This window comes from Neophocaena asiaeorientalis, unplaced genomic scaffold (genome assembly GCF_003031525.2).
Source record: "Neophocaena asiaeorientalis asiaeorientalis breed wild unplaced genomic scaffold, Neophocaena_asiaeorientalis_V1.1 scaffold733, whole genome shotgun sequence".
Taxonomy (NCBI): Eukaryota; Metazoa; Chordata; class Mammalia; order Artiodactyla; family Phocoenidae; genus Neophocaena; species Neophocaena asiaeorientalis.
Window position 1 is genome coordinate 180814 of NW_020172687.1, and position 24828 is coordinate 205641.

Below are 24828 nucleotides of genomic sequence, written 5' to 3' on the forward strand. Positions count from 1 at the left end.
AGTTACACAATATATAATATCCAGAAGATCAGAGCAAACCAACAAGACAGGTCCAACTAGTTTAGATTCTAAGAAGAGAAATAAACTTCTCCTCAGGATTTTCATAAAGAGAACACTGTATAATGTGAGGATGAACATCCTCCCAGTACACACAAGGCATATTTTATAAATGGATGCTCCCTATAGCATCCCTCAAAAGAAAGGGAGGTCCTAAGTCCAAAATGCATGTCAATCAAAGCAAAACTCTGGAGAGCCTATAACATAAGAGCCAAATCTGAGTTCTCTGCTGGGCTCTCTAGAGCTGGGCTGTCCAAAACAGTAGCCACTAGTCACAGGTGGTTACTGAGCACTTGAAACATGGCTCATCCAAACTGAAATGTATATTTAAGTATGAAATACACACCAGCTTTTGAAGACTCACTAAAGGGAAAAAAAGTTAAATATCTCAATAACTTTTATATAAATTGTATAAATGAGTATCACATGATGAAATGTTATTATAGATAAATTAGCTTAAATAAAATATTATTAAATTAACGTCACCGGTTTTCTAAATGTAGCTGTTAAAAATTTTAGAGTTATATATTTCTACTTAACACAGCTGCAGTGTTACTTAAACTATATACCATATAAAACTATATATAAACTATAAATATCAAGTATGCATGACAAAAAGATTTCATATTTAATAATTTGGGAAACACTGTCTACTGTATCCCCTTCTTGGTGTGTTCTGTAGGACAGTAATGTGGAAAACCTGGGAAAAAAATTCATGAATTAAACATATTTGGGAAATGCCAGGTTAAGCATAGAGGACTTCTTGGGGCTTTCAATACCATGAGAATTGTGATTTTCCAAGAGATGCTTCTCAGATGCAGCATTTTCCCAACATCTTCAACCAAAGAACTCCTTTTATCATGAACACAGCACTCATTGACATAACTCTGAAGGGCAGTTTAGAGAACACTGGCCTAGAGGATAAGTCTCACAGGACTTACCTTGGTCCCTAAGGCTCTTGTGTGGCTTGCGGTTTGGCTCCAAAATCTTTTCTCTTGCTATTTCCTCCAGTTAACATCTAATATTTTCACTAGATTTCAAGTCTTCACCCCAGACTTAATGAATCAGACCCTTTGAGACTACCCTTTTTATATCAATTAACTTTTGCTGCATGATAAACCTCCCCCAAATACAGTGGCTTATAATAGTGACAATTTTACATGCTATGCCATGGATGAACTTTGCCGAGTGAAGTAAGCCCATCACAAAGTGACAAATACTATATGATTCTACTTACAGGAGGTATCTAGAGTAGTCACAAGCATGGATACAGAAAGTAGACGGTGCTTACTGGGAAATGGGGAGTTGTTGTTCAGTAGGTATAGAGTTTCAGCTTAGGACGATGAAAAAGTTCTAGAGAGCTGTTACACAGCAATGTGATTGTAGTAAACACTACTGAACTGGACCCTTAAAAATGGTTAAGAAGATGAAGATTACAGCATGTGTTTTCTATCACAATTTTAAAAAGTTAAATTAAAAAACAACCAGCAACAATAAATTTAGTTTGCAATTCTGTAGATCAGCAATTTGGGCTAGGATGAGCTGGGCACTCCTTCTACAGGTCTTGGCTGGGCTGAAGCATGCCTCTATGGTCAGCTGGCAGTCATCTGGCTGACACTGCTCCTGGGGTTGCCTGGCTCTCAGCGAGGGCCATTAGGGTGACTGGCCACATGCTTCTTGTCCTCCCTCAGGCTAACTCCGCTCACATGGCAGTCTCAGCACTCTAAGACTGTGAGAGCAAAAGCCGTACAGCCTCTTCAAAACTAGACCAGGAACTCACACAATGTCATCCCTCTTGCCGCTTTCTATCAAAGCAAATAACAAGGCCAGCTCAGATTCAAAGGTTGGGTAAGTATCTCTATCTCCTGATGCAAAGAGCTAAAAAGCCGAGTGACTGTTTTTACAATGGTCCACACATGTTCTGTAGTCCCATTTTCCAGAACAATCCATTATAATCGGTTTCTTATCTTTGATATGTACAGAAGCATACTTTTTTTTTGTGAGGCTACCTTCCTGTTTATTTTATATAATGTACAACCAAACATAGTGTATAAACTTTTACTTGATATAATAAAACTTCCTATTTCAGCACAATGTCAGAAGCAGACTCTTTTGTACTTCACTTTTTTCACTTTCTCAGACACATATCATCAGCAGATCAGAGCTATTTTATTTTTTTTAGTGGTGAATTTTTGCATTATCACATTGCTAGGCTTCCCTTGCCCCCTGTCTCTCCATTGTCTTTATTGTGTCTCAATACTAAATGCAGGATATTCTCAATATGATCTTTTCCAAATAAATTTTTTGAGTCCTTCCACCTACCTCTGACCATTTTCTTTGGAATCTTTAACCCCAGGTGCATAGCTGCCCGCTCCTCAAGCTGAACTCCTTTTTGCTTGGCTCTAGTGGTTACTCTGGACCAACTTGTCCTGTAGCACTTAATTCACCAGATCATAATTTTCCACTTATTTACCTATCTGTACCAGTGATGGTGAGCCCTGTGTCTTGTTTACTCATACAACCCAGCATCCTCATGGTACCTGGCACAATGTAGGCATTCACTAGGTCATTATTTTTTGTTTGTTTGTTTGTTTGTTTTTGCGGTACGCGGGCCTCTCACTGCCGCGGACTCTCCTGTCGCAGAGCACAGCCTTCGGACGCGCAGGCTCAGCGGCCATGGCTCACGGGAGCAGCCGCTCTGCGTCACGCGGGATCCTCCTGGACCGGGGCACGAACCCGTGTCCCCTGCATTGGCAGGCGGACTCTCAACCACTGCGCCACCAGGGAAGCCCCACTAGGTCATTATTAAATAAATAAATGAACATTAATGAATAAATAGTTCAATGCAGGTGCATTCCCATGGTTTTTTTTACTGTGAGTACGGTATCTGTCCACAAGATTATAAGGGATGGGAACCGTACCTCCTCCCTTTATTTCTTCCAACTTGTGACTCACATTTTACTGGAAGAATGCCTTCTTTTAATACCACTACCCTGGTTTCCCATATGCTCATTACTATGGCAACACTCTCAGATTTCTGTGTCTACATCTATGAGTACTACCTGTTAGATTCTGCCTCTTTATCAGAGTATTTCTTCTTTGTGTGTGCTTTAAGTGATGGGAACTCTCTGGAAACAAGGGCCCCTACCCTCCTCACTCCTTCTTGTGCACTTGAAAAGAATGATTGTGCAACTGTGGATACAGTGTTTTATGTATGTCAATTAGGTCAAATTTATTAATCATCTTCTCAGATCTAGACACTGACTTTTCTTTTTCTTCTTACTGTGGAGAGGTACTTTAAAATCTCCCTCTGTGATTTTGAAGTTGTCTGTTTTTCCTTTCGGTTTTGTCAATTTACATATTATAGAGACTTTGAATTTTGATATCTTCTTGTTGGATCAACCCCTTATTATTACAAAATGCCCTTCTTTATCTCAAGGAATGCTTCTTATCTTAAAGTCTGCTTTGTCTAATATCAGTATAGCTACATCAACTTTCTTTTGGCTAGTGTTTACATGGTATATTTTTCCCAACCTTTTACTTCAATCTTGCTGTAGCTTTGTGGTATGTATCTTGTAAGCAGCATACACTTAAGCAGTATTTAAACAAGAAAATAGATTGCCAATCTTTGACTTATGCCTAGAGTATTTAGCCCATTTACATTTACTGTAATTACTAGTATATTTAGGTTTAAATCTACAATCTTTTTCTTTTTATTTTCACTGTTCCAGTCAACTAAAGGGAAACTTTATTGACACTCCCAGGACCATGGGGGTATGACCCTGCAGAGCAGGAGGGACTGTATTTGACCTTCTTCTTCGGGTGCATGTTGTTTGTGTGGCTTGTAACATTTGACAGCATAGGGGTGCAGGTGAGGGAAACTCTTGGGAGAGCTTATCTTGTCGAAGTTGTATTTCTGGTCTAGCTTGTGGGAGGAAGCCTCAGTAATGCCACCTGGTAGGTGCAGCACCAAGTTCAGTGTGGATTTTTCCTGGATGTTATAGTCTGAGTGAGTATAGCCACCCTCCAGCTGCTTACCCATGAAAATCGGAAGGTGCTGGCTAGGTGGGATGCCCTCCTCGTCTTGAATTTTGCCTTTGACATTCCTTTGACATCTTTGACATGGTCACTGGGCTCAACCTCAAGAGCAAAGACCCCATCAGGGTCTCACAAAGATCTGTATCTCTACATCTTCTTATTGGCTGCCTAATTGAAGAGAAAGAGCTAAATCTACAATCTTTTTTGACCTGCCTGATTTATATTGCTTTCTCTCCCCATTGAAGAAATAACAATTGTGAAAAGTGAAGCAAGGAAGGAAAATCTTCAGACTGTAGACTAGTTTTCAGGCAGATGAATTCTAGCAGAGAGTACATAGGAAATTTGAGAATCTGGACATTTATTCTATTCAAAAGTGCTGTTAGATATTCTAGCATCAGGTGTGAAGGCACAGGGGAAAGAGAGAGTAATAGCATGTTAATCTGCTTCTGGAAATCGTTTGCTACTAATACATGAGATAGGAAGCCAGAGAGATTAAGTGACTTTCCCAAGCCCCTCAGCTTATTAGTGGTAGAGCTCGCACTAGACTTCTCCTGACTTCCAAGTCCAGTCTCCCCCTCCTCCCTCACCCTGTCCCCATCACTGCTGTAATCCCAGTTCTTACTGTCCTTTGAGAGGTATGGGCAGCATACCGCTGCTCTAGAATCATAGGCTGGGGTCTGTCCTTACTGTTGAAAAAGAGGCCAGAACAAAGGAATATTAATAGCCCTGTAGGGCTTTCCAGGAGCCCACAGTAGGGTTGGGAGACTTTCAAACAAACCATCTGAACTAGCACAGATGGTTGTGAACTTTCTTAAACTCACCTGAGAGACTTAAGATCTGGTAGTAAGAACAGGGGTCAGGACCTCAACACCATTCTACAGATTGGAAACCCAAAATAAATCAGAGATAGGACTGAGTCCAGACCCACAGGCACCAGCAAAGTGCTTCATATGCTACACTGCTAGAACTCCCTAGCTCACCTGTTTTACTTTTAAGGGAGAATGCTTTGAGCATTCCAAAACATAGCTCAGGAGACATAGTAGGAACTAATGATGATCTGGGAGGGCTGGAGTACAAGATGAGAGAAACCATACTTGCCTTTCATCCAGGTGTACCTGGTGTGCACGCTACCTCAGTGCCTCACTCTTACGGCTACGAGTTTTACAGCAACCCTCCTCAGACTGCAAAAAGGCTCAGCTAAAATCCATCCTGCATTTCCTAGTGCTTGTACTAAGGCAGGTGGTATGTCTGGACAGCCTTCTACAACATGTGATTTGAAAGAGATCAGAACATCCCTGCCCAAATGTATGCCCTTGGGCCAACCAGTTCTTGTATATAAAATATGCGTAATAGTTACTCTTACTAAAATTAATTCATTTGGTATTCAGTGAATGTTTATCCATGTGGCCTATGTTGCATAGGAAGTAGATTTTAGGTGTGATACGGGAAGCAACATTGGTTTGGTTGGTGTTCTTAAGGAGCATTAAGTCAAGCAAGGAAGATAAGGCACATGTGCAATATTCTATAATGACAATTGTCATTTGTGGAGTGCTCATTGTGCTCTTGATTTTTTACATATATTTTGTTTAATGCTGAGAACTGCTTTGAAAAGAAAGCATTTATGTCCCACTTTTACAAAGTAGGAAACTGAGATTAAGGAATTTTCCAAATTTCCCACATCTAAGAAGTGGTAGAAAGGACTCGAACCTCAATCTGTGTGGCCCTTCTACTAGTTCCACACTTCTTCCCAAATGGTCCATAAAATAAGCAATGAGTTATCTGAAAGGTGCAAATAAAATGTCAGGGAGCGGGCTTCCCTGGTGGCACAGTGGTTGAGAGTCCGCCTGCCGATGCAGGGGACACGGGTTCATGCCCTGATCAGGGAAGATCCCACATGCCGCGGAGAAGCTAGGCCTGTGAGCCATGGCCGCTGAGCCTGCACGTCCGGAGCCTGTGCTCCGCAACGGGAGAGGCCACAACAGTGAGAGGCCCGCGTACTGCAAAAAAAAAAAAAAAAAAAAAATGCCAGGGAGCAAAGATGCTCACTTCCAGCTGTGATGATTGGGGAAGGTATCATGGCAGAAACCATTTGAGCTGGGCCTTTAATGATAGCAATAGATACAGGAGGAATATATTCTAAATTCTAGATAGAGGGAATGGCTTCAGAAAAAGCATAGAGGTGAGATTGATTTGGATCTCATAATGGGGAATAGTATAATTTAATACCTAAGTGTATACTGAGGGGCAAGCAGTAGGCAAGGCTAGAAATGTGAGTTCAGGCCAGATTGCGGAGTCTTGCTGACAGGTGAAGAAGAAAAGACGCTATGAGGCAATAGGAGCCATTAAAGCCCCCCTCTCAGACCCAGGGAATTGGGGATATTTATACATTAAATTTAAAAGGAAAATGAGGCCACAGAAGACTTATACTTCATTTTATTGCACTTTGTTTTATTTCACTTCGCAGATACTGCGTTTCTTACAAGTTGAAAGTTTATGGCAACTCTGTGTTGAACAAGTCTATCGGAACCATTTTTCCAATAACATTCTTTTACATTGGGTCTCTGTCTTACATTTTAAAAATTCTCCCAATATTTCAAACAGTTTCATTGTTATTGTATGTGTTATGGTAATCTGTGATCAGTGCTTCTTTTTTATGTAAAAAAATTTTTTTAACATCTTTATTGGAGTATAACTTCTTTACAATGCTGTGTTAGTTTCTGCTGCATAACAAAGTGAATCAGTTACATGTATACATATATCCCCATATCCCCTTGCTCTTGAGTCTCCCTCCCATCCTCCCTATCCCACCGCTCTAGGTGGTCACAAAGCACCGAGCTGATCTCCCTGTGTTATGCAGCTGCTTCCAACTAGCTATCTATTTTACATTTGGTAGTGTATATATGTCCATGTCACTCTCTCACTTCATCCCAACTTACCCTTCCCCCTCCCCATGTCCTTAAGTCCATTCTCTATGTCTGCATCTTTATTCCTGTCCTGGCCCTAGGTTCATCAGAACCATTTATTTTAATTCCATATATACGTGTTAGTATACGGTATTTGCTTTTCTCTTTCTGACTTACTTCACTCTATATGACAGACTCTAGGTCCATGCACCTCATGACAAATAACTCAATTTCATTTCTTTTTATGGCTGAGTAATATTCCATTGTATATATGTGCCACATCTTCTTTATCCATTCATCTGTTGATGGACACTTAGGTTGCTTCCATGTCCTGGCTACTGTAAATAGAGCTGCAATGAACATTGTGGTACATGACTCTTTGAATTATTGTTTTCTCAGGGTATATGCCCAGTAGTGGGATTGCTGGGTCATATGGTAGTTCTATTTTTAGCTTTTTAAGTAGCCTCCATACTGTTCTCCATAGTGGCTGTACGAATTTACATTCCCACAAACAGTGCAAGAAGGTTCCCTTTTCTCCACACCCTCTCCAGCATTTATTGTTTCTAGATTTTTTGATGATGGCCATTCTGACTGGTGTGAGGTGATATCTCATTGTAGTTTTGATTTGCATTTCTCTAATGATTAGTGATGTTGAGCATCCTTTCATGTGATTGTTGGCAATCTGTATATCTTCTTTGGAGAAATATCTATTTAGGTCTTCTGCCCATTTTTCGATTGGGTTTTTGTTTCTTTGATATTGAGCTGCATGAGCTGCTTGTAAATTTTGGAGATTAATCCTTTGTCAGTTGCTTCATATGCAAATATTTTCTCCCATTCTGAGGGTTGTCTTTTCATCTTGTTTATGATTTCCTTTGCTGTGCAAAAGCTTTTAAGTTTCATTAGGTCCCATTTGTTTATTTTTGTTTTTATTTCCATTTCTCTAGGAGGTGGGTCAAAAAGGATCTTGCTGTGATTTATGTCATAGAGTGTTCTGCCTATGTTTTCCTCTAAGAGTTTGATAGTGTCTGGCCTTACATTTAGGTCTTTAATCCATTTTGAGCTTATTTTTGTGTATGGTGTTAGGGAGTGATCTAATCTCATACTTTTACATGTACCTGTCCAGTTTTCCCAGCACCATTTATTGAAGAGGCTGTCCTTTCTCCACTGTACATTCCTGCCTCCTTTATCAAAGATAAGGTGTCCATATGTGCGTGGGTTTATCTCTGGGCTTTCTATCCTGTTCCACTGATCTATCTTTCTGTTTTTGTGCCAGTACCATACTGTCTTGATTACTGTTGCTTTGTAGTATAGTCTGAAGTCAGGGAGCCTGATTCCTCCAGCTCCTTTTTTCGTTCTCAAGATTGCTTTGGCTATTCGGGGTCTTTTGTGTTTCCATACAAATTGTGAAATTTTTTGTTCTAGTTCTGTGAAAAATGCCAGTGGTAGTTTGATAGGGATTGCATTGAAGCTGTTGATTGCTTTAGGTAGTATAGTCCTTTTCACAATGTCGATTCTTCCAATCCAAAAACATGGTATATCTCTCCATCTGTTTGTATCATGTTTAATTTCCTTCATCAGTGTCTTATAATTTTTTGCATATAGGTCTTTTGTCTCCGTAGGTAGGTTTATTCCTAGATATTTTATTCTTTTTGTTGCAATGGTAAATGGGAGTGTTTTCTTAATTTCACTTTCAGATTTTTCATCATTAGTGTAGAGGAATGCAAGAGATTTCTGTACATTAATTTTGTATCCTGCTACTTTACCAAATTCATTGATTAGATTGAATAGTATCTACTATACATAGATACTTACTATGTATAGTATCATGTTATCTGCAAACAATGACAGCTCTACTTCTTTTCTGATTTGGATTCCTTTTATTTCTTTTTCTTCTCTGATTGCTGTGGCTAAAACTTCCAAAACTATGTTGAATAATAGTGGTGAGAGTGGGCAACCTTGTCTTGTTCTGATAATGCTGTTTTCATGCCCACTAACACAGCGTCCATTCTGTGTTAGCCCATGGATCAAGGAGTAATTTCAACTTGTTATTCAAAAAATACACTTTTAAAGGCTGTTGTTGCCATAGATAGTGATTCTTCTGATGGATTTGAGCAAAGTAAATTGAAAACCATTCAACTTTCTAGATGACATTAAGAACATTCATGATTCATAGAAAGAGGTCAAAATATCAACATTAACAGGAGTTTAGAAGAAGTTTATTTCAACCCTCATGGATGACTTTGAGGGATTCAAGACTTCAGTGGAGAAAGTAAGTGCAGATGTGGTAGAAATAGCAAGAGAACTGGAATTAGAAGTGGAGTCTGAAGATGTGACTGAATTGCTGTAATCTCATGATAAAACATGAATGGATGAGAACTTGCTTCTTTTGGATGAGCAAGGAAAGTGGTTTCTTGAGATGGAATCTACCCCCGGTGAAGGTGCTTTGAAGGTTGTTGAAATGACAACAAAGGATTTAGAATATTACATAAACTTAGTTGATAAAGCAGTGGCAGGGTTTGAGAGGATTGACTCCAATTTTGAAAGAAGTCCTACTGTGTGTAAAATGCTATCAAACAGCGGTGCATGCTACAGAGAAATTGTTCATGAAAAGAAGAGTCAATTGATGCAGCAAACTTCATTGTTGTCTTACTTTAAGAAATTGCTGCAGCCATCCCAGCCTTCAGCAACCACCACCCTGATCTGTCAGCAGCCATCAGTGTCGTGGCGAGACCCTCCACCAGCAAGAAGATTAAGACTCTCTGAAAACTAAGTTGATGGTTAGGGTTTTTTTTTTTTACAATAGACTATTGTAAAATTATGTTATGCACATTTTTTTGGACATCATGTTATTGCATACTTGATATACTACAGTATAGTGTAAGCATAACTTTTATATGCACGGGGAAACCAAAAAATTTGTGTAACTTGCTTTATTGTAATATTTGCTTTATTACAGTGGTCTGGAACTAATTCCACAATATCTCTGTGATATGCCTGTAAACCATCACAGATGATAAGCTCTGAGAGCAGTGGTGGTAGAGAGTGGAATGGAGGGTACTGAAGAGAGGGGACCCTCTGGGACCAAGGAGAGGAGCGCTACTGAGCTCAGTAACCAATGGGTTGTGGACAGTAGAGAGATGATTCAAAAGGGGTATTGTGGTGAGAGCCATGGTGACCAGAATGTTGGAAACATTCACAGAAATATGGGCAATAGGAAGAGGTGCTGGCCTGGGGGAAATAACCACCTGGAAAGTGTCACCCTTAGGCTCAGGGTCTGGTGGTGAGGCAGCTTATGCTGGGGGCAGCTGAGGAAGGCTGAACCCAGGGAAGTATCACAGTGGGAGGGAGCTTGAGCAGAGTGGAAACAAGCTAGGGCCACTTGAGGGGTAGATGTTTGGGACAAAGTAGGAGGACTAGGAACAGGAAAAGGAATAGGAAGAAAATAGGTAAGAATTGGAGGGCAAAACACCAGAGTAGGTTACTCCTCTCTATGCCTTTGCTTAAGGAGGGACCTTTGTTCTTACAATAAATGAATAAATTCAAACAATAAATAAAAGCAAAGTTAGTTAACTTAGCTTCTGCCTATCAAAGAGAGTGCGTGTGACACAGCCAATTAGTTGCTTCACTCTCCAAACAGATTGTAGCCCACTGTATATGAACCATCTTGAATTATGTAAATTATTCCTTAATAGAGCTTATTAATATGGTTCCTGGGCTTGAGTCCCATCTTTTCTTCTAGTAAAGTGAAATCAAATAGCATGGTTTCACTGTCGATAATGAGTTCTTAAATGGGCTTGAGCTTTGTTAACATTACCAACATCAACATGATTTCATTGTTTCTGGGGAAGAAAATATAGGATGATATTCAAAGATAATATTATCTTATTCAAACTGGGTGGTGGGACAGGGGTTTCACTTTAATGCCTTTCTTTAAAATGTATATCTAAACTTATATATATGGTACCATAAAATTGATAGAGACTAAATAATACAGGCTTACTGAAAGAACAATGCGCAATATGGAAAGATACACAATGCCAACACTTTTAAACCTTTATTATTCTACATATCTTATCATGCTGGTAATTCTTTCCAGCACTCAAGTGCTCAGATGGAAAGCAAGTTTGACAGGGACTCAGTGGGAGCTACTAAGGAGTTATTAAGAAGGGACGTTTTACCAGCAGGTCTTTTGTACAGGGCCAGGAGGGCCAAATTCAATAGAAAACATCTTACTAAATTTAAACAACATCTAGATATGTTAGTGCCAAATAGATAAATCTGGGACTACCGGCCTTGTTGCTTATTTTTGCATATTTTTGACCTGCCCTTGATTTGACACAATTCTGACTCTTTGTCCCAACGATATTCTCCTAGGTACCTCATGGAAATGTCTTTCCTAGTTCAACCTGTGCCACCAACTAGCCCACTTCATTTAATATAAGGAAGTAATGCAGTGTAAATATTAGGAGATTTCCATTCTGTATGCTCCTGCTCTTGACACTGAATCCCAGACCTGGTACTTAAGAGTTGTTTGACAATTTTCTCACCTACAAAGTTGAGGTGACAGTAATAATTCTTGTTATAGGCCAAATAAAATAAGGAAGTAGAGCCCTCTGACGAATATTCATTGTTTTCCAGTCACTCAGTATTCACTCTCCATTCTTTTAGAATTTCCTTTTATGGCCAATTTGGATGGAAATTTAAATGCAAGTGCCCTGTCCTTTCTCTAAGTGAGGGACTGGTTCAAGCTCAAAGCTACACAATCAGACTATTTCTCACAGGACTTTGATTCTTGTATGGACTGATGCATGGATAAAAAGTAAAATTGGAGCTTACTTATCCTAAGCCCTCCTCCCACTTTGCTCCCCCAAGAAATGTGATTTCTGTCATAATCACAAGCAGGTCCTATATTCTTATCTTTGATTCTGTGAGCTTCCTCATATTCTCCCAATATACTGATTTGTGCTTGTTAGAGTTGGTTTTAATCACTTAGAAAAAAGTAATCTTTCGTAATATAAAAACCAAGAACAATCTCTGGCATATAGTAGGTGCTTGTAGTGTTTGTTGATATTATTATTTTTATAACTGAAAATCTTCCTGGCAGCACTTCTACCAGACTTTCTCTCTGGTCCTATGAGTGAGAACCAAACACCCAGAATCTAATTATCATTGAGTAAATGGACACAATTTAGCTTCTAAATGAGATAAAATAAAAAATTAGTCTATATTTACAATAAGTCTGCTAAGGTGTCAGCATCCCATGGTGTGCACCCATATGTCTACCAACTGCTTTCCAGTTACTGTCACAAGACAGTACTATATAAGCAAGAATAGACAATATGTACTAAAGGTCATAAAGTATTTCAGAGGAAGGAGAGATCATTGAGCTTCAAGGAGAGGATCTGAGCTGGACTTTGAAGAACTGTAATACTGGGATAGAAGATATTACAGGCAAAGGGTGGAGAGACAGTGTGAGCAAAGGCATGAAAGACATGTTTCGGGACAATGAATAGACCATTTTGGCTGAAGCAGAATTTTTTTATAGGACAATAGTAGTGGATAGTGTTTGGAAAGGTGGGTTGGAATTAACTTTAAACAAAAATTCTATAAATGGTCAAGTTGCAAATATCTCTATTAAAAGAAACTCTTCAATATCATCTGCATCATCTTTATCCATCAGCAGCACAAAATATTTTTAAACATCTTCTGGATGTAATTTGGAACTATGGATTACAGAGTTCTCATTGACCTTCAGAGGGTACATTTTGGGAACCATACGTTCCTAGATAAAATTATCATATAATCATGACTAAGGTCATTCCAAAGAACAGGTATGGATAGAATGTTCATAAAACAGCACCTGAAGATGAAAGCCCCTAGGCACTGATTATACAAATCATATATGAATAATTCCATGAAAGAAAATTTTTGTTTTGTTTTGTTTTGTTAACATCTTTATTGGAGTAAAATTGCTTTACAATGGTGTGCTAGTTTCTCCTTTATAACAAATTGAATCAGTTATACATATACTTTTGTTCCCATATCTCTTCCCTCTTGCATCTCCCTCCCTCCCACCCTCCCTATCTCACACCTCTAGGTGGTCACGAGCTGATCTCCCTGTGCTATGCGGCTGCTTCCTACTAGCTATCTATTTTACGTTTGGTAGTGTACATATGACCATGCCACTCTCTCACTTTGTCACAGCTTACCCTTTCCCCCTCCCCATATCCTCAAGTCCATTCTCTAGTAGATCTGTGTCTTTATTCCTGTCTTACCCCTAGGTTCTTCATGGCATTTCTTTTTCTTATATTCCATATATATGTGTTAGCATATGATATTTGTCTTTCTCTTTCTGACTTACTTCACTCTGTATGACAGACTCTAGGTCCATCCACCTCACCACAAATAACTCAATTTCGTTTCTTTTTATGACTGAGTAATATTCCATTGTATATATGTACCACATCTTCTTTATCCATTCATCTGATGATGGACACTTAGGTTGCTTCCATGTCCTGACTATTGTAAATAGAGCTGCAGTGAACATTTTGGTACATGACTCTTTTTGAATTATGGTTTTCTCAGGGTATATGCCCAGTAGTGGGATTGCTGGGTCATATGGTAGTTCTATTTGTAGTTTTTAAAGGAACCTCCATACTGTTCTCCATAGTGGCTGTATCAATTTAGATTCCCACCAGCAGTGCAAGAGTGTTCCCTTTTCTCCACACCCTCTCCAGCATTTATTGTTTCTAGATTTTTTGATGATGGCCATTCTGACCGGTGTGAGATGATATCTCATTGTAGTTTTGATTTGCATTTCTCTAATGATTAATGATGTTGAGCATTCTTTCATGTGTTTGTTGGCTATCTGTATATCTTCTTAGGAGAAATGTCTATTTAAGTCTTCTGCCCATTTTTGGATTGGGTTGTTTGTTTTTTTGTTATTGAGCTGCATGATCTGCTTGTAGATTTTGGAGATTAATCCTTTGTCAGTTGCTTCATTTGCAAATATTTTCTCCCATTCTGAGGGTTAAGAAAAGTTTTAAGAACAGCTAATACCTTCCAAGGGTTTTTATTGTTTATTTTCCAATAAAAACATGCTTTGATGCCAGGAACAAAATGTCCACCTCATGAAAACCACAATGTTTAAACAGATGCTTATCAGCCCTGAGAACTGCCAAAAAAGCTAATCAGCCGGTGCTTTTCATGGTGATAGTCTCTACCACCCTGTTAGGAGCCATGACATTTTGTCCTTATTGAGCAGAGAAGGTGGTGGTGAGGGGAGTGCGGGTTGGAGGTACACAAACTGGTGTTTGTAGGGGAGGAGATCTGTTGACTTACTGATTAGCTATATACACGTTTGGGTTAAATGCTCTCCACTTGGAAGATATCCTTTGTGATAACCTGGTACTCAGATGGTATAAAAAGAAAATCCAGGCTCTGCTAGACCAGAGCCAATGGCAACCATGGCAAAGCTTATTCTCACAGGTGAGTCTGTAATTGGAGATAAAGCCTTGTTCTTACCTGATTTCTTTTTCTCTCTGCATCTGACAGGCATGAAATAGTCTTCACACACACCTCTATGCTTTTCTATTGTTCTTTCATTATTTCAAATTTCCAAGAGAATCCAGACATACACAAATGAGTCTACTTCTGATTCTTTTAATCTCAATTGACTCTGGCAGCAATTTTACCTTTGTTGATGCCACAAGCATGGTCCTAAAAGAAAGGCTAGTTTTCTTCCAATGCTTGTCTTACACTCCCATTCCTTGTTGGGTTGTTCCCATTTCTCTATTCATCTTCCTGCACCACCTCATTTTAATTGATCTTATTTTAATTTACATGTTTGTGTTTTTGGTCTATCTTTTTCAGAGATGAAAATCAGTGGGAACTGAGACAGAATTATGCAAGTTATCTTTGTTCTACTGTTTTCAGAATTATTTCTCTTTAATCCCTTACTGTCTTACTGAGTTGCTGATGTATTATAAAAATATCAGTTATAATTCAATCATTTAAAGGGGTTGATTCAGTACATTGTTTAGAGCCAATTTATATCCATAGCTTATTAGTTGCTCTAGAGCTGAGATTTACAAAGTTTTTATAGCTTCAGAACCTTTTCCAAATGAAACCTCTAGCTCAATTTATAAAGCAATCAGGTCAAAAGTGTCCTGGTAGAAGCCAGGGAACAGCATCTGGAGCCTTGTCTAACAGTTTCTAGTTCTCTTCTACTGTAAGGGCCCTTAAAGTTGGTATAAAAAAACTCGAAGGCCCCAAGAGATACTGAATTCACTGATTTAGTAGATGCTTTGTGTGTGAAGCTGTATTCATCCCAGTTAAGGGTGGTGAAGCATGGATGGGTGTGTAGTCATTGAGTAGAGTAAATTTTGGATAGTTTCAGTACGTAGATCTCCCATAGGTAGTAGACTTCCAACTCTGTCTTCCGTAACATTTGTTACTGACATGGAAGAAGGAAGAAGAGAGAGCCATGCTCATTTTTGACTAAGAGAAGGGAAGTACAGATTTATTGGTACCTTCACTGAAAAGCCTGCTCTTTGGCATAACCCCTAAGTGCCACTTGGGCTATAAAAACCTATGACCCATAGGATGGTACCGAAGGCCTCAGAATTGTATTCTACAAGATATAGACAATTGGTTCAGAATACATGTGTTTTCTTTCTCTCTAGGTCTGGCCCTTCTGCTGAATGCTCAGCTAGGTAAGTCATGGACTCTGTATTATATCCTTGACATAATTTTTTCCTACAATAAACCTAAAATCTTTATAAATTACTCATAATGCAATTGTCTGCTTAATGTATTAAATGTGATTTTTTCATATTCTAATATTACTTTTTAAAAAGCATATCAAGGGCTTCCCTGGTGGTGCAGTGGTTGAGAGTCCGCCTGCCGATGCAGGGGACATGGGATCGTGCCCCGGTCCGGGAAGATCCCACATGCTATGGAGCGGTTAGGCCCGTGAGCCATGGCTACTGAGCCTGCATGTCCGGAGCCTGTGCTCCACAACAGAAGAGGCCACAACAGTGAGAGGTCCGCGTACCACCCAAAAAATAAATAACTAAAAATAAAAACATATCAAGAGATAGATAAGCTATGCTAGGAAAGAAAGCTACTGTCTTCTTTACAGACAGATGGATTTGATGTTGGGAGAACCTGTTATTTTGTATTGGCTGCCACTGTTATTCTCTTCAGCATGACCACCTGAGAGTTGTAAGTTGGTATTCACTGGGCTTCATAGGACTACTAGGCATTTTTTCTTCAGTGGTTCCTAGGCTTCACCAAGATCCCAAAGTGAATCTGTCAAAGTTAAAAATAACCAACTTGAAAGTCAGTGACTAGTTCCCAAGTTAGAAGCTTTGAAATCATTTGCAAGATTGTTCCTATTAACCACCCTTACACAGAGATCAGGTATCTGAGGCAAAGGGAGGGAAACAGAAGCAGGGCTAAAACTTACAGCATATTTCAGTGGCACCTAAGTCAGGCCATTTTTCTTACTTCTTACTACTCTCAGGTTCTGCCTACCAGCTGATGTGCTACTTCACCAACTGGTCCCAGTACCGACCAGGCCTGGGAAGTTTCAAGCCTGACAACATCGACCCCTGCCTCTGTACTCACCTGATTTATGCCTTTGCTGGGATGAGAAACAACGAGATCACCACCATTGAATGGAATGATGTGACTCTCTACCAATCTTTCAATAGCCTGAAAAACAAGTAAGAGAACGGGAAGATTTCTAAGTTGGTATCTCTGCAGTTCAGGTTCAGTGAGTCTGAGGTGGGAACCAAGACTCTGTATTTCTAAGAAGCTTCCCTATGATGCTGATGCTTCTGGTCCAGGAGCTACACTTTAAGTATCGAGGATATAGATAACGTAGCACGTTGCCTGCTCTAGCTAGTATTTAAAAATAGTTCTGTATCTTCCTTTCACTGTAATTATCTTTTTTATGACTCAGGAAACTGCAAACCATCTTAGCTACTTGCATCAGAGAACAGGAGGCAGAGGATACCGAAGATTAGACATAAAAGAGCCCAAGAAATCAGAAGAGTTTGCTGTATTTTAATAGAGTTCTGTTCTGTGTAAAAATGAAACAAAACAAACAAAAACCCTGGTATCTTTTAATTTCTAATTTGTTCAGTTAGTTAAATCCAGGAGAAGTCAGGCTACAGGCCATTGCTACCTTCAGTAGTGGCAGTATCTTCAATGCAGCCACTAGAATTTGAGTTATGATGCCTAAGAAGAAATAAACCCCTTCCGAGTGGTATTTCTCAAAGTGTGATCCATTGACCATGCAACAAAATCACATGAGTCACTTGATAAAAATCTCAATTCCCTAATCCAACTGAATCACAATCTCTGAGAAAGGGGTTAAAAACCTGGAATTTTAATGTTGTCCTCCAACTCTGTTCCTTGTACTTCATTCTTATACAAACTGATGTTTGAGAACCACTATTCCAGAAAATGTGCATGATTTTAAGCCAACTGATTTATATTAATTATCATAAAGTCTGAGAAAGTAATTATGTTCAAGCAATATTTACCATTTCATCTGATAGAGTAGAATGTAAGAATTGCCAATACATTCCAATTTTTAAAAAAACCCGGTTGTTTAATTTAGATTTTTCTAAAGAACTCTGAGTGCATTCATAATGATAACACAAATAATTTTTATAAAGTGTTCAGTACTGAAGGAAAATTATTATACAGAATATTTTATCAAGGCAACATCAAAGTTTCTGACCAGGCCCAATACCGAAGCAATGTTATTTTAAATTGAGGGACTCATGGATTTTGAAGTTCTTCTTTTCTATCCTTTGCTTTAAAGGAACAGCCAGCTGAAAACTCTCCTGGCCATTGGAGGCTGGAAGTTTGGAACTGCCCCGTAAGTCTTCTACGAGAGAGCCTGGTGTTCATTTGTTACAGAAAACAAGTTAGCCCAATGTGACCTATGTCCCTTCAGATTTCACATCTTAAGACAGGATATTAAGGATATACATTAAACAAATATGTTACTTAAATAAATTACTACACCAGAATCTCAGTATTGATTAGAACACCATTTATTTTGTACGTTTACATTTAGTTGGATATTCTGGGACTACATTCACAGAAGCTTAGTTACTGAGATTTCAAAACAACCTCTTCTCAAAATGTTTCAGAAGTACAACCCCTAAGGAGAGTGTTATAGTACTTCTGTCTATTTACCTTCTGGGAGAAGGGAAGAGAAAGTCATGCAAATAAACAAGAAGAATTTTTTGAGGGTATACGAACATCAGGGACTATTTGGAGAGACAACACAGTGGGCCAAGGTAGCCAGGTGTTCAAAGCAACAGGTACAATTTGGGAGAAAGATCAGAGTTGGGTGGATAACAAAACAAAGAGAACACTGAGGTACCATGGCTGACAGAGCAGTGATTACAAAGCAAGCACAGGAGAAAGCCAGGAACATAGTTTTATCTGGGATGTGGGTCTTGGTGTAAAGCTCTGAGGCAGAAATATAGGAGTTTGACTTCGCTACATGGTGTTGGGACTACCAAGGCCTCACCCTGCCTTCTTTGGATCTCCTTCAGTTTCGCTACCATGGTTTCCACTCCAGAGAATCGCAATACTTTCATTTCTTCAGTCATCAAATTCCTGCGTCAGTATGGATTTGATGGGCTGGACTTCGATTGGGAGTACCCTGGCTCTCGTGGAAGCCCTTCTCAGGACAAGCATCTCTTCACTGTCCTGGTGCAGGTGAGGAGGGAGGTGGCAGTGTTTAGCCCAAGAAAATTCAAAGCCTGTTCTTTTCAAGGAGAACCTGGTGGTTCCAGAGTGAAACTAAACTGGAATTTAGAATTTTGGAAACTTTACATTGCAAAGATTCTTAGATATCATGCCTACATTCAACAGCATTTAATAATAATAATATTATTATGTGTGCTATGTGTCAGGCACAATTCTACAAGCTGTTTTTAGAATCATAACTCATCTCATCTTCGTATCTACTCTATGGTATAGGTACTGTAAGTACCATAACCTTTATTTTACAGACGAGGAAGCTAATATATAGCGGGTTTAAGGAACTTGCCTAATATCACACAACTAATAGGTGTCATAACTACCCAAGTAGTCTGACTACAGAGCCCATTGCTTCTAACCTTTATACTAGCTGCCTATTATCACTGAGCACTTACACCATCCCAGACACTGCATTAAGTGTCAGGCTAAAGATAAGAATAAGACACAATCCTTGGCTTTAAAAAATATACCATCTTAGGTGGAAGCCTGAAAAATAACCAACAATTACAGTACACTTAGGTAAACGTCATGATAGAGGTATTCAGAGTGTAAAAGCAGCACAGAGAGAAGGTACCTAATTCTGCTCTGGGGCAGGATCAAGAAGAGCTTAGTCTTGAAAGTGGTGTTAACCACTTAAGTGACGATGGGATTGCACAAATGAAGACATGTAGATATGTGTGAGCAGGTATGTGAGTAATGGATTATGAGGCTGCACCAGAGACAAGAATCAGAACATGTAGGATTTGTATATTATGTTAAGTAATTTGGACATTATGTTCAAGACAACTTTGAAGGATTTTTAAGTAATGGAAAAATATGACAAAGCTCATGTTTTAGAAGGATCACTCTGGCTTTAACCACAGTGGATGAATTAGAAGGTAAGGAGTCAGGGATAGAGTTAGGAGGTTATTGCAATAAATCAAGCAAGAGATACTGAGGGTCTGAACGAATACCCTAACAGTGAGAACAGAAAAAGGAAGTATATAAGAGATATTAGGAGGGTAGAATCAATAAGATTTGGAGACCAATTGGAAGTGGAAAAAGAGAACTTCCAGTTTTCTGACCTTGAGAACTAGTTTGACTATGGTCCTGTTAACTAAGATGGTAAATACAGGAAAAAAGGTAGATTTGGAGCAAGAAAAAGGGCTCATTAATTTGTCTTTGAACATGCTGAGTGAGAGGAATCTGTAGGGCATCCTATAGTTTTGCCTAATAGACACTGGATGGATAGGTATTGGGTGAATGCCAAGCTGGAGTTCAGAACAAAAGACTTGATTTGATATACTGTATTGATGTCATCAGCAAAGGTAAATAATTAAGAGATCACCAAGGAAAAATGAATGGAGTGAGAAAAGCCAAGGATGGCTTTTAGATTTACTCTCCCCCAAGACAGGGTTTTTTCCTATACCATCTGGTATATCAGATTGTCAGGCAGCCTCCAATAGTTTCAATATTAAGTAATTCACTGGTTGAAAAATAAACCTACTTACTTGTTGAACAGCTCTAGAGATCAAAAAGAACATCTGTATTCTTAGTCAATACATGCGTCCAGTCATAATTAATAACTTCCAATTAGTGGTTCTAGCGCTGCCCATTGAAGTAACATAGAATGAAGCTGCACCTTTTGCAATATATTAGTTGGATATTTGAAGACAGCTATATCTTGCCTATAATTTTTCTCCTTCCAGTTAAATAACCTAGTTCCTTTAACAAGTACCCATACAACAATTTTCAGACCCACTCTTCACTGGAACACACTCTGGTACACCCTAATAATGCAGTTATAAAAACTGAATCCATGGATTCCCTGGTGACGCAGTGGTTGAGAGTCCGCCTGCCGATGCAGGGGGCCCTGGTTCGTGCCCTGGTCCGGGAAGATCCCACATGCCACGGAGCGGCTGAGCCCATGAGCCATGGCCGCTGAGCCTGTGCGTCTGGAGCTTGTGCTCTGCAACGGGAGAGGCCACAACAGTGAGAGGCCTGCGTACCACACACACACAAAAAAACAACAAAAAACAAAACTGAATCCAGTGCTCCGGGTAAGATTAGAGTCACAAAATAACAGTGGATTAACCTCTAGCATTGAACGGGAACCTATCACCCGGCTGTTACCACCTTCCTCACTGGCCAATTCAGCATTTCATTTGATGGGATGTCAGTCCTATAAAGTAGCTCATTTACTGGACAAAGGGAAGCAAATCTCTATATTGCTAAAAGCTGGATATAGGTTACTGTAGCAAGTATAACTTCAAAGTGTAGTTATATAAGTAGAGCTCTGACTGGTCATCTGGGACCTGGGTTCTCGTCATGATCTGGATACTAACTTGCTGTGAGACTTTGGTGAAATTGTCTAACTTCTATGCATATTAGCTGTAAAATGAATACTATCAATTCTGTCTACTTTATAGGGATATGCAGAAACTAAAGATAAAATATGTGAAAGCACTTTGAAAAAGAAAAGCATTATACAAACATATATTTATTAATTTTTAAGGAGGTGAAATCAGTTTCATAGATGTCCTACTATACTTGATTATTCTATAGGAAATGCGTGAAGCTTTTGAGCAGGAGGCCATCCAAACCAACAAGCCCAGGCTGCTGGTCACTGCTGCAGTAGCTGCTGGCATCTCCAACATCCAGTCTGCCTATGAGGTTCCTCAGCTGTCCCAGTGAGTGACTCACCTTATCCTCAAACTCCTATAGGTATCAGTTTTGCAAAGCAGACTTGACTTAGTCTGTCATGCCACTCAGGGACTTTGTTTAAGAGGCATTGGAAGTGGTATCTTTTGTCTGCACAGGTATGGGAAGTAACAATTGGAAATGCTTTTAAACGCTTTATCCCACCTCAGGTACCTAGACTACATCCATGTCATGACTTATGACTTCTATGGCCCCTGGGAGGGCTACACTGGAGAGAACAGCCCCCTCTACAAATACCCAACTGACACTGGCAACAATGCTTACCTCAATGTGGTGAGTACCCACACAGATGCAGGTTCAGACCAGAGATGTTGTAAATCACATGGAGATTCAGAGACAAAAGAAATATAAATTCTGCAAAAGTCTCATTTGGACAACTCTCTTCTTAAGTGGCTGATCATATTTCATTAACTATAACCTCACCAAAATATTTCCAAAAATACCAACTAATCTATCTGTTATTAGCATCATTCAATTTTACCTTTTAGGACAGTGGACTAGCATAACTAAGCAATGGGTCATCAGCTGGGTGGGCCTCTAACTTACCTGCTACATTTTCAGGATTATGCCATGAACTACTGGAAGAACAATGGGGCTCCAGCTGAGAAGCTCATCGTTGGATTCCCTGCCTATGGACACAACTACATCCTAAGCAACCCTTCCAACAATGGCATTGGTGCCCCCACTTCTGGTGCTGGTCCTGCTGGGCCCTACACCAAGCAGGCTGGGTTCCTGGCCTACTATGAGGTAGGTAGCCTGGGCTTTACAGTTGAAATTCTGTGAATTTCATGCCCAGTGCTGCACTGTAGCCTTAGGGCTAGAATCTGTGTAAAGCTTGAATGTTCATTTTGTCCACTACTTACCTACTGTAACACAGATATTACTCCAAATGCTTCAGGTGTTTAAGTAACCTATTCATTTACCTAGTCCAGTATGAAGAACATTTGTAGTGTGCCATATCCCTTCAAACAACAGACTACATACTTAAGGTCATTTATATTAGCACTTAAGGGAATTAAATAACTGTATCTCCCATACTAACATGGGTTCTCAAAATCAAGCACTAAAAATAGGGATAACATCTGAGTATTTCATAAACAACTTGATCTTATTTACTGCAAATAAAAACCCATAATTAGAAATCTGAGGAAAGCCCCTATTGCAGGCATGACAGAAAAAAAAAAAATCAAAGAGGAAATTGTATGTTTTCTCTTTTTGGGGAGTCATACTTAAAGGGTTTGAATCTCTTGACTTTTTAAAGATCTGCACGTTCCTGAAAGATGGAGCCACTCAGGCATGGGATGCCTCTCAGTACGTGCCCTACACCTATAAGGGCAATGAGTGGGTTGGCTATGACAATGTCAAGAGCTTTAATATCAAGGTAAGGTCAGCCCCTCCAATGTGCTGTGAGTTCAGCCCTGAGTCCGCCGAAATAAAATGACTGCTGGTGTCCTCTATCCTTAAACAGGCTGAGTGGCTTAAACAGAACAACTTTGGAGGTGCCATGGTCTGGGCCATTGACATGGATGACTTCACAGGCACATTCTGTAACCAGGGCAAGTTCCCCCTGATCAACACCTTGAAGGATGTTCTTGGCCTGAAGAGTGCAAGTAAGTGACAGCAGGGGGATGCCCATGGTGTATAAATGCTCCTTTTCCAACTCAAAAGACAGCCTAACATCTTCCCCCTTTGCCCCAGGAGTCTCTTCCCATTTTACCTCACTGTTCTTGCCTGCCTGAGAGAGAAGTGCTATATTCTTTCCTTACCCTTGAATGTCCACATCAGGAATTTTATGTTCTTATGAGAAACCAGGCTTACTGGGTGGGTTTTCCAGGTCTACTAATTCTTAAAGGTGTGGAAAAGCCTCAAGAAATTAGGCTGACCTTCAATATAAGCATTTATTTTTCTATGAACCCCTTATTAAAAGTCTCCTTCAGCCTGCTTGGGGAGATTGAACAAAAAACCCTAAGCAGTACTGAAATATTTCTAATCTATAATTCAGAGGAAGTACCAATTCCCTAAAATTCGTCCAGATTTTCTCTTACAGCTTATTTGCTTACCGCTTATAACCAGATCCTAGAAAAGCATTTCGCATATACTGGGTGCTCAGTAAAAAATTTTTTAAATGATTTTAACATCATAAGAGAGAACTTTTAAAATTTAAAACTGGGCTGGCTTGAAATTATAGCTGTTCCTAATTCCTAAGATGGAGTTATCTTGTGAGCTCCTCAGTTACAGGGACCCAGAGCGAACTGCACTCCACCTCCAGACCTCACCCCCGGTCTGCTAGTTCTCCACCTCTAGGTGAATCTGAGAGCTTCTGCCAGGTCCACTAGTCTGCTCTTCATGCTGTTTCAGGTTGCACCACCTCCACTCAGTCCAGTGAGCCCAACAGTCGTACCGGAAGTGGGAGTGGAAGTGGAAGTGGGAGTAGCAGCTCTGTGGGTAGTGGATACTGTGCCGGCAAAGCCAATGGCCTCTACCCTGTGGCAAATAACAGAAATGCCTTCGTGAACTGCGCAAATGGAATCACATACGAGCAGTATTGCCCGGCTGGGCTTGTCTTTGACACCAGCTGTCAGTGCTGCAAGCTGGCATAAATCTGACCTGTGTCTCCATTCCCTAATGTGCTGAACAGTCTCCTTTGTTTAGCACACCTTGCTCCTACCTAGAGTTCTGCAATAAAATCCATCAGTCAAAACATGAGTGTCCTTGGTTTTAAGTGATTTGGGTGGAGACCCTTCTAGATTTGAAAATACAGGCTGTGCATGGGGGTGGAGCGGCAGAAGAGAGTGTGTGAGGAAGTGATGACACCAACAAACCCACAAGCCTTCTACTGGCTTAGGTTAATTTGCATAAAGGTTGGATGCTGTCAGGAGGAAACATCTGAATGTTTGGTGTTGGCATGGGATGAGGACGTGAAGAAGATAGGTCTGCATCTTGGTGACTGTTCTCAGTAGTGTACCAAAGTGATTCTAGGAGACTCGGGGGCACAGGCCTGTTTGGCTTGCTCAAGGAACAGAAGGCCAGGACATTGTTTCCGTGTCTGCTGAGGTCCCAGAACTGGTCCACCTCCCCTGAATTGGCACCATCGGGAAGGTCTTTGCAGTGGGCTCCTTTGGGGATGTCTGCCTTTCTCAGGAGTGAAAGCAGAGGTCCTTTCCTTGAAACCATAGCTGTGGTCACTAGCAGCTGTGGTTTTACTGCATTATCTCCTCCCCTGGCTTGGCTGATTGACTGGCGTAGACGTCAGATTCAAGAGGGCTTATCAGATTATAACCCCTTGGAATCTGCATCAGAGAACAAGGAATGGTGCACAGTCCCTGAGACTGGCTTT

General features: G+C 40.0%; 1 protein-coding gene across 1 annotated transcript; it reads left to right on the forward strand.

The window, feature by feature from the left end:
* Positions 1 to 14362: 14362 nt before the first annotated feature.
* CHIA (chitinase acidic) lies at positions 14363 to 24192 on the forward strand. The gene is made up of 11 exons (XM_024739941.1): positions 14363 to 14486; positions 15683 to 15712; positions 16525 to 16726; positions 17836 to 17892; positions 18581 to 18746; positions 21336 to 21460; positions 21641 to 21764; positions 22053 to 22238; positions 22753 to 22872; positions 22960 to 23101; positions 23850 to 24192. Exons 1-11 carry the CDS (start codon positions 14456 to 14458, stop codon positions 24089 to 24091), a joined length of 1425 nt encoding a protein of 474 aa, XP_024595709.1. The 5' UTR covers positions 14363 to 14455; the 3' UTR covers positions 24092 to 24192.
* The last annotated feature ends 636 nt before the right edge of the window (positions 24193 to 24828 follow it).